Source organism: Amphiura filiformis, chromosome 1 (genome assembly GCF_039555335.1).
Source record: "Amphiura filiformis chromosome 1, Afil_fr2py, whole genome shotgun sequence".
In the NCBI taxonomy this organism is placed as follows: Eukaryota; Metazoa; Echinodermata; class Ophiuroidea; order Amphilepidida; family Amphiuridae; genus Amphiura; species Amphiura filiformis.
In genome coordinates, this window is record NC_092628.1 from 80,904,010 (window position 1) to 80,915,153 (window position 11,144).

The 11,144-nt window shown below is 38.5% G+C and overlaps 1 protein-coding gene across 1 annotated transcript; it reads left to right on the plus strand.

The window, feature by feature from the left end:
* The first annotated feature begins 6,901 nt into the window (after positions 1-6,901).
* LOC140154420 (beta-2 adrenergic receptor-like) lies at positions 6,902-10,196 on the plus strand. The gene has a single exon (XM_072176989.1). The coding sequence runs from the start codon at positions 7,182-7,184 to the stop codon at positions 8,289-8,291; it is 1,110 nt and encodes a 369-aa protein (XP_072033090.1). The 5' UTR covers positions 6,902-7,181; the 3' UTR covers positions 8,292-10,196.
* The last annotated feature ends 948 nt before the right edge of the window (positions 10,197-11,144 follow it).

An 11,144-nucleotide genomic window follows, 5' to 3' on the forward strand; every position in this document is an offset into this window, starting at 1 on the left:
CACTGACTGAATTCTGCTATCTACCTAAGATAACACACAGAATCAACACTGACTGGATTCTGCTATCTACCTAAGATAACACACAGAATCAACACTGACTTGATTCTGCTATCTACCTAAGATAACACACGAATCAACACTGACTGAATTATGCTATCTACCTAAAGATAACACACAGAATCAACACTGACTGAATTCTGCTATCTACCTAAGATAACACACAGAATCAACACTGACTGGATTCTGCTATCTACCTAAGATAACACACAGAATCAACACTGACTGGATTCTGCTATCTACCTAAGATAACACACAGAATCAACACTGACTGAATTCTGCTATCTACCTAAGATAACACACAGAATCAACACTGACTGGATTCTGCTATCTACCTAAGATAACACACAGAATCAACACTGACTGGATTCTGCAATCTACCTAAGATAACACACAGAATCAACACTGACTGGATTCTGCTATCTACCTAAGATAACACACAGAATCAACACTGACTTGATTCTGCTATCTACCTAAGATAACACACGAATCAACACTGACTGAATTATGCTATCTACCTAAGATAACACACAGAATCAACACTGACTGAATTCTGCTATCTACCTAAGATAACACACAGAATCAACACTGACTGGATTCTGCTATCTACCTAAGATAACACACAGAATCAACACTGACTGGATTCTGCTATCTACCTAAGATAACACACAGAATCAACACTGACTGAATTCTGCTATCTACCTAAGATAACACACAGAATCAACACTGACTGGATTCTGCTATCTACCTAAGATAACACACAGAATCAACACTGACTGGATTCTGCAATCTCATAACTAATCAGTGGCGTAACTAGGGTTGGTAGCGCCCGGGGCAAGAAACAAAATTGATCCCTCCCCCACCCGAGAATATCTTAGACCCGGACAGTGGCGTAGCTAGGGGTTGTGGCGCCCAGGGCTAAGGATATGCCCCCCCCCTTTGTTGAAACAATTGCCCGCGGAGCGCGAGAAATTTTGGACAAATAAGGCGTACCTCTAATTAATTTTGGTTACTGGATGTTGAATATTGGTCTTAAAATGTTCTCTCAGTTGAGTTTGTGCTGAAATGCGCGCAAAGCGCGTGAAAATTTTGACTTTCATCGCTTGGAGCCTGCGCGGAATCGATGCTGAATTAGTCAATTTGGTGCCCCCCAAGGGTAGCGCCCGGGGCATGTTGCCCCCTCTGCCCCTCGGTAGTTACGCCACTGTAACTAATACACAGAACTACTCTGTCTGAATTCTGCTATCTACCTAATGTAACCAAGTTGGTTGTATTGCCAAGAAGCGACGGAAATTGTAATGGCATGGTGTTCTGCTGAAATACCACAAATAGTGAAGTTTGGAGGAATGCAAAAATGATATCTTGTTGTCATGCTGATCACAATTCACAAAAGATGAAAATTTTGTCGTACACCCAGACCAGGGGCTATTTTAGGCGAAAAAAGTCACTGCACGTTGGCAAGCATTGGTTGCGGAAGCATTAAAATTTAGAGGTGCAAACATGTTTTGTGCCGGTTTGATTTTAACCCCCATTGAAGGTGTGAAATTCGGTATTTTGGGCCAATGGGTGCGAAACGCGCAACATTGTACAATTTTACCCTATTTTGGACCAAAACACAGTATTTTTTGGACTAAAAGGGAAGATTCACAGGGCAAATATTGCTTTAATTTTTCTTTTATTAGGATGTTTAGGGGGAAGTCCCCCTCCCCCCGCTTCCGCTGCCTATGCTCGAGATTTTTAAAAATCACGCGTTATAAAGTCTCTCATTTTGATGACTGTGTATTTGTAACATCGCGTACTTCTTTTAGGCAGTCCAGCCACATACCTATGTGATCTCGCGTAGACTTCTAGTTTTAGTCGGACCAGTCAGGTTGGGGCGGCAAGTTTTCAAATTGACCCGTCACTAACATTAGTTTATCATTAGTTTATCGAGACAAATACGCGCATCATTTTGATGACTGTGTATTTGTAACATCACGTACTTCTTTTAGGCAGTCCAGCCACATACCTATGTGATCTCGCGTAGACTTCTAGTTTTAGTCGGACCAGTCAGGTTGAGGCGGCAAGTTTTCAAATTGACCCGCTAATTGACCCGTCACTAACATTAGTTTATCGAGACAAATACGCGCGAAGCGCGAGAAAATTTGCAATTTTAATGTTAAAATGAGCCAAATGTGGATAATTATTGTGGCCTAAAACCTGACCAAAGAAAGATGCACATTACAGGTTTGGTTAATTTTGTCCTGGTATTTGGAGCCCAGGGGATGTCTACAATCCATTTACAATGTGGTGAAGACTCATACCCTACAATTCATGACGCGATTAGCGCTCGAAAGTCCCCACATTATAATATTAAATTTTAATATGGCAATAATGAGGGCAAATTTTCACACTAAGTTTTCCATAATTATGGTGAATGTTTGTCATAAATGGGCCCAAAAGAAGAGGTCCAGATCCACTGTACTGTATGTTTTATCGATTTTGTCCCGATATTGAGCCGGAGGTGTTATCAATTTGCCTCATTCCAGGCTGCGTCTTCACTTTTTGACTTTCGTCGGGCCATCGAGCCAAGGGGAGCACAATAATATTTCCAAGTCGACCCAATGACCTGCTTCATGGACTAAAATTAAAGACTTGACATTTAATATGGAATATTTTTCGCAAAGTTCCAAGACTGGTCTGGACGGAGTCTGCATAGACCGCACGGACTAAATATTAATTGGGGTGTGTCGGGAGATGGTGTGAAATAATTGTTTGATAGAAAATGTGCTTTCAACATGTTTACATTGTGGTGCTCATAATGTAACGAATTTACCTAAAATGGCGGATTTAGGGAGGCTGAATTTGAGCTTTGTGGGGGACACAATTTCGAACTTTATGCAATATGGTTCTGTTATTATCAAATTTATAGCGGTTTGAAGTGATATTTCTTAGTGTTCGTCAGCGACTGGCATTCATCACAGCTAAAATACACTTACAATGTACCAAGTTTTTGAGCAGGGAGGGGCTTAAAATAGGGATCTTAAAAGCTGTACGTACTCAGAAAGTTTGAATGGCCCCCTGAGGTCAAATGTTATAAACTTACGGTACAAAAACAACTGTGCGGATTCCTGGTTGTCCAATGAACTCACACTGTTTCTTTGTGTACAGTAAGTTTATAACATTTGACCTCAGGGGACCATTCAAATTATCTGAGTGCATACCAATTTATAGAGCCATATTTTTCAAAGCTCCTCCCACTTTCAAAACTCGTAGGTCACCGGTACATTTCAGTTCAGACGAACACTAATTGGTATTTAGGTTCAATAAAATTGCCTCAAACCTCAATAAATTTGATAATATCAAAATAATGTTACTCAAATTCAGAAAATTTACCCCCACAAAATTCAAATTCAGTCTCCTTAAATCCGCCATTTTAGGCTAATTTACTACATTATGAGCACCATAATATAAAATAATGGAAAGCACATTCCTGTCAAACAATTAGTTTACAACATCTCCCGACACACCCCAATTAATATTTAGCCCGTGCCGTTCATGCAGACCTCTACCGGACCAGTCTTGGAATTTTGCGAAAAGGTATTCCATATTAAATGTCAAGTCTGTACTTTACCGGGACAAATGCCCACAAACCACGCGCAAATGGTAAATTTTGACACTAAAGGGAGCACTATACTAAATAATCGCCCCCATTGAAATACACGTAAAAAGGCCAATTTTTGCTCGTTTTGAAGCCTTTTGGGCAATATCTCCAATATTTGATAATGACCAGTCGATTACAAATCGATGAAAGTTTAACATTATGTTGCAAAGTGCATGGGTAGTCTTTCATCTCGTTTTCCCGGTACGAGTCCGTAAACAAAACCCTCACTGTTTTTGGCTTGAACTCAAGGCTGGAAACCTGTTTGTGCCCACTTTTTAATTCGCGGACCGATTTTCTCGATAATTGTACAAATGCGACTTTGGCAATGGCGATTCAAATTCATGCACGGGCTTTACACTTTTATTTAAGCAATAACACGCCACTCTCACTGGTTAATTAGTCCAAAGAGCAGCCCAAAATACCTCAAAACAGTTTTTGTATTTTTACAAGGGTTATACGAATGGCGCGTTGAGTTAGAGGTGTGCTCTTTAAAATGGGTTTAAAAATTTGGACAATTGTCATGATTCTGGCCTCAAACCGGAACATAATAAGATGCTGAAGCATTAACATGGAGAGGGAAGGACGAGCATAATTTAATTCATGCCGATTCTACTGGGACATTTTTGGGCGAAGCGCGCGAAAAATGTTCAATTTCAGACTATTTTAGCTCAAAATGAAGGTGACGACTGGTATTTGATGGACCAGCAGTGTGCGCCAAGCGTGTAAAATTTAGCAAGTTTACTTTATTTTGGCCAAAAACGCAGTTTTGAATCTTAATGGCGCATATATATTTTAAGCACGGATTTTGAATTCTCACTGCCCGGATTTTTAATCTCACTGCACGAACGTGCCAGGAGGCACGTTAAAATAGCCCCTGACCCAGACCCAGCGCAAACCATTACAAAGTTGCATCAATACTCAGTGATAGTACTAGTAGTAGTACTAGTTCATAAGTCATGACTCCAATGCAGTTTACACTATTTACACAAGAATGATCAATTCACTTGACCCTATCCTTTATACAAAGACCGGTTACAAAGTTACATAAACACGAATAGCAAGTATTGATTAGGCCTGTCATCAGAAAAGATGGGCATGTATTATTTATAGCCTAATAGGTACCGTACGACGTACACTATAGCCTATAGGGATCGATAGGCCCTAAACATTTGTTCTTGCAGAAGCGGTTAACCGTGTAGGCATTCTGTACCGGACGTGTAAGGAGTTGGCCAATGGCAATCATAAATCGTGTAAAATTAGAGTTACGAATTGATTTTAGCTTAAATATGCAATTTTAAAATATTTGTTATATGCAGTTGAAGTCTGAAAGTTGACAGTTAAAGCTGACAAATGTACGTGTGAGAAAGCATCTTATTTCGAAAGTTATAGACCCATTCAAGTTCCTCACATATGAGGAGGACGAAAAAAAATGATACTTTTGGGAAATTTATATAATCTAGCCCACCATTAGAAACCAAACATTTTTTGTACCGAATCATAGTTTCAATATAATGTTATATAAACATCTACCAAAAAGTAATTGCCCCTTAAAATAATGGCCATTATTTCTAAACCGTTGAATAAAATGTAAAAGGTGACTTACGTGTTAGAAAGAGATGAAGCCTGAGATTGAAATAACGCTATAAGAATTTTTTATATCTTCAGTAGATAGCGAGAAATAAAAATAGCAAAATACTTTATAAACACGCTTTAGGCTAATTATAGTCTTGCTCATTAATGCTCGTCATAACACAAACATGAAACATCAAAATATACTTTCAGGCTACACGATCTAATGTTGGTCGAAGCAGCCAAACAAATCTTTTTGGATTATCTAAATTAATATATTATTGAAAATAGCACTTGAATGTTTTGCAAAAGTTCATTCTTCAAATCATATACTTTGAAAATTTGCTTGATTTATTGTTGTTAATGAGTTACCCGGTATGTACGTTTTACAAAAGTGTTGTTGTTTCAACCCTCTTTACAAGAACCACAGGACCTACAAATGTATATCTGTGATATTTGAATTCTGTGACACGATCGCTAAGAAATGATCAATGTAATTTTTGCCAAAGCTCACTACCATTCTCAAAATACTGCGAACTATCAAATCGCAACAGTTTTAAATAGTTGCTAACCTTAAACGGTTCTTGATACAAAAGCTTAAGGTCTATTGAGCCATATACGGTCCCACACCACTCCACGCCATACATAAATTCTCCCAGTCACATTTCCCCAATATGAAATTTAAAAAAAGTTAAATTTTAATATTACTTCTATTAAAGTTTGGCAGAGGCGGGGTTCGAACTCACGGCGGACCACGCCGCTTTGGATATGCTCTATGAGCCTAGCGCCTTAGACCACTCGGCCACTTGTCTTGATGGAATCCATTTGAAACTTATTTGAAGATATAATCTTATTTGAAGATATATATAGGCCTACCACGTGACAAGCAAAAGCAGAAAACGTCCCATATTTTGGAATTTTATTTGCCTAAAAACATTAATGTGTATTAATAGCGCTCAATTGTTGTTAATCCGACAATAATAAATGATAAATGCGCGTCTATATGGACAATACATTATATCGATTTTGACATGTGCTCGCACGGTGTCAGTACATTATCATGGTCAGTAAAATACTACTATAGAGGAACCTACCATTTTTCTTGTATACACGTTCGATGTTTTTATCAATTACATAAAAAATCCATTTTAGACCCCAAATGTTTCTTCGGGAAATAAAAGATTAGAATACCATGAAAACGAAACAGTAATCTTTTGCCGGGTCTAATGTTATTTATACATAGAATTTTTAACGTTTTTTCTATCCTTATTCTTGCTCAATTAAAAAATATTTTGGCGTATATAAAATTGAAATAAAATTCTCTGCCTCATAAACGACCTCAAATATGCCACAATTGGGTATCACGAATAGTTATATATGATGTGCAGTTAATATTCATATTTTCTTTTATACAGAGGATGCTTCAGTTTTGACAGGAAAAATATTTTCTTGAAAACCCTCTCACTCGGTTATTTCAAAACAGTAACCACGCTTCCCTAGAATGTGCAATAATTTAGCATTAAAATTTTTCTTATTCTAACAGCAAGCGTTTCTAGAATGAATTATGGCGAAATGTGGTGTAATACGGTCCCTAATACTAAGTAGTCTAAACCTATCAATAATTTCTGCTCATGTTTATGTAACTGGTCAAGTGTATCGATCATCTTTTTATAATAATAGCGAACAATGTATACTAACGTCAGACATGGTCAAGTACTGAATAAGTTTGATATGCATTGTACTGTTTGTAGTGGTTTGTGCTGGACCGGACTGCTCAGCTGGGTGCTTATGTGTTCACCAAAATGTCCATTTTGTGAAGTTGTAAGGACACAGAGTCATCACGCTTCCCTCTGAATTCCTCTAAACTTCACTATTTGTGGTATGGTATTTCATCAAAAGCTATCAAAACGCCATGGCATTACCATCGTCGCTTCATGACAACAATTCTAATGACTCACTTGTGTTTGGAGACAGCCCAGATGACGTTACCGAACCTAATGCGAAAGCGACCATCATCTTTATTGCTAGTTTGGCTTTGATTATGACTATCTTGGGAGGAAACGGACTGGTACTCGTACTTATTATCAAATTCCGTCGCCTAAGAACTGCTACAAATTATTTTATCATAGGAATGGCAAGTGCCGATTTCACCATCGGGATCACCCTCATATCAAACATTATTACTATCAATTTATATTCTCAGTTGCCAATATCAGCAATTGGATGTCTCTTGCTTCGGTGTACTGTTATATTTCCTTCTGTCATAAGTTGCTTGACTTTACTGTCTGTCAGCCTGGATCGTTATCTAAAAATTGTAATGCCACTGCGTTATCATGACTTGATGTCTAAAAGAGTAGCAATGATGATCGTGGTGTCTATATACATATATGCAGCACTAACGACATATGGATTGCCACTTAGTATTGCAAATCAAATTCACGAAGATTTAATCTGTCCAAGATTTGCTGCAGTTTTCAATCCAGTCTACCTACAATTTCTTATCTTTGGCAATATTTTGTTTCCGCTGTGTTTAATCTGCATAATATATGGACAAATCTTTCGCGTGGTGATTCAAAAGATACGAAAGGAAAGAAGGATCGTACCTCAACAGCAGCCCAGAGAGGGGCGCAACAATCTTGGTAATTTGCGACATATCTGGTTCAAGCGAGAACGTAGATCCATCAAAACACTGGTCATTCTATTGGGTCTGTGTATCTTTGGTTGGGTACCCATTTGCAGTGTGATACTTACAGATATTTACAACCCTTCACATGAAGTAAGACAAGATGTACGAAATATCGTCAGATATTTTCCTTTTATAAATAGTGCAGCCAACCCAATTGTGTATAGCTTGCGTAGTGAACAGTTTCGTATGTATGCTCGGAAACTCTTTGGGATTTCTAAGAAAAAAACATTGAAACTAATCGAAACAACACGGAACGATGCTACTGGTTATCCGCCTGCTGTGATCGACGTGCGTCAATTGTCAAGATTGTCAACAAACGCAGATGTACATGTATGATTCTGACAGCAAATTCTCAAGTTGAGTCAAGATCAATTTAACGAGAAGTCTTCAAAAGTATAGAACAACATGTATTGGAAAGGTCGTCCTGACTATAGAGTTTCATTTTGAGATGTACGAGATGTCCGAGACTCTTGCTCGGGGATATTTGTCTTTCATGTGTCTCCGCTAAACTCCACACAGTGTCATCGCCCCGATATCTTCATGGCAGAAATCGCCATTGTAGGTTGAATCCACGGCCACGCATGGATTTTGTTCCGACCTGTTTAATAGTTTTGAAAAGAGCCAAGGGACATCCGACTACTTTAAGGCCACTGACAGCCTGGTAATTGGCCTCTCTGTGTGTGAGTGAGCATGTATACGCCATGGGGTCATCTGCTTTTAGACTGTCTCCATGAGTGAGTACAGCACTGCGCTATAGTTCGGCACATATAAAATCAGAATTTTGGTCAGTTTTTGAGCTCAAGACGCACGCTTCTTTCTCAATACTCAAGCTAACGACTATACACATCACACACCGACATCGTCCGGTTAATAATTACACTATACAGCAAAAGACACTGAAATGAATACACGGGATCGATACACGTGGATGTGCTATGCACGATTGATATTCAGACGATTTGGATACCGGGTTTGAAAATGATGAATATCTCCCGTAAATGATTTAATATAAAGAAACCAGATGTGGTTCCTTGCACTTGAATATATATTTTTAACAGATATGATAGTCGTTGGCTTGCGCTTTGAGATACTAGCTTGCGTCTTGAGTCAAAAACTTACAATAATTTTGATTTATATGCGCCGAATTATATAGCGCAGTGTATTATAGGCCAATCGTGAAGGTAGTCTAAAACCATATGACCTATGGTGTACCATGCTTGACTAACACACAGCGAGGACAGTAACCGGGCTAATCAGGGCTATTGTCAGTAGCCTTAGTCAGATGTCCTTCGGCTCTTATGCGACACAAAACTATTAAACAGGTCGATATAAAATGGCTATGCGTGGCGGTGGATTCAACCTGCCATGAAGATATCGGGGCGATGACACTGTGCATCGCACTATGATCACTATCTCACATGGTGCAAGAAAGACGAATCGCGAAAGTCCAGTGACCGCGCCGCCTTTCGGGAGGGGCGATTAGTGGATTTTTGTGGTTAATCCCATGGGTTAATCTTTCTTGAGCGATCAGAGTATAGTTGGTAACTAAGAGAAAAAAACAGGTCCTACTCGTCGGACTAGTGTTTTCGAGTATTATTTAATGAACTATCACATTTTAAACACGTTCTCATATTTACGGGCATTTCTTTCTAATATGAATATAAATAGGGCCTACATGAACTTGAATACTGAATAGTGTTGAAGGGTGGGGTTCCCTATCAACGTGCATGGGTCCATATAATATAATACTCAGGCAATGATGAAAGCCGACACATTTAGATATATATTATTCATCTTGAAGAAACCATTCTTGTTAGTAGAGAGGCTCATTGGTATGAGTGTGTTCAGTCCTGAGATCAGAGAACTATGCATAGTAATTCAAAATACATAATAACTTATATAACTTTTAATGGAAAATTTATGTTTAAAGAAGAAATAATTTCATTAACTCATGACAAATCAACCAATCGCAGTAATCGATAGTTACTGCTTTGGCATTGAGCGTAGAGACTTGTTATTCGCTTCAACGTGATGGTCTAAGCACATTGTCACACACCACAAATCATTGCTAACCTGAATCACGATTTCTAGGCATGAGATAAAGACCAGACTCTATAACAGATGTTGAAACATCACTACTATATGAACATGACGGTCAACAGTGAGTGTTATTTACGCACTGGGCAGTCCTTGTAAATAATCACAGTCATCTGGCGATGAAAAATGTGTTTACCCATCGAAGATAGCTTCTGACTGGATTTTCAACTATTATTTCAATCAACTATTATCAATGCCTATCACAATATCATAGTGTATGCATCATTCTTTAACAATGCCTTGAACTGTTTTTAAACAATGAATATTTAGAAAATGTAAGTGTTTTCAACTATTATTTCAATCAACTATTATCAATGACTATCACAATATTTTAGTGTATGCAGGGCCGTTCCTAGGGATTTTGCCGCCCTAGGCAAAGCCTCTCCTTGCCGCCCCACCAGAGCATACCAAAAAAGTGTTAAGGGGGTTACCTCCTTTAAAACTAATCAGTTGTTTTCCAGTGGCGGAGCTAGGATTTGTGGCGCCCTGGGCTAAGGATACATAATGACCTCCCCCCCTAATTCTTGAAACAATTGCGCGCGGAGCGAGCAAAAATGTGCACAAAATAGGACTTACCGCTAATTAATTTTCGTTATAATGATATTGAATATCGGTCTTAAATTGATATTGCAAATGAATTTGTGGAATTCGCGAAAATTTTGACTTTTATCGCTTAGAGGGGCGCAGAATCGATATTGAATTGGTCAATTTGGCGCTCCCTTTTTTGTGCCCTATACGTTTGCCGCCCTAGACGACCGCCTTACCTGGCCTAATGGTCGGAACGGCCCTGAGTGTATGCGTCGTTCTCCGGGGTCGTTCTTTAACAGTGTTTTCAACTGTTTTTAAGCAATGAATTTAGAAAATGTAAGTATTTTCAACTATTATTATTTGAATCAACTATTATCAATGACTATCACAATATCTTAGTGTATGCATCGTTCCTCAACAGTGCTTTCAGCTGTTTTTAAACAGCGTATTTAGAAAAGTTAAGTATTTTCAACTATTAATTATCACAATATCATAGTGCATACATCGTTCTTTAACAGTGCTTCCAACTGTTTTTAAGCAATGTATATTTAGACAATTAGACCA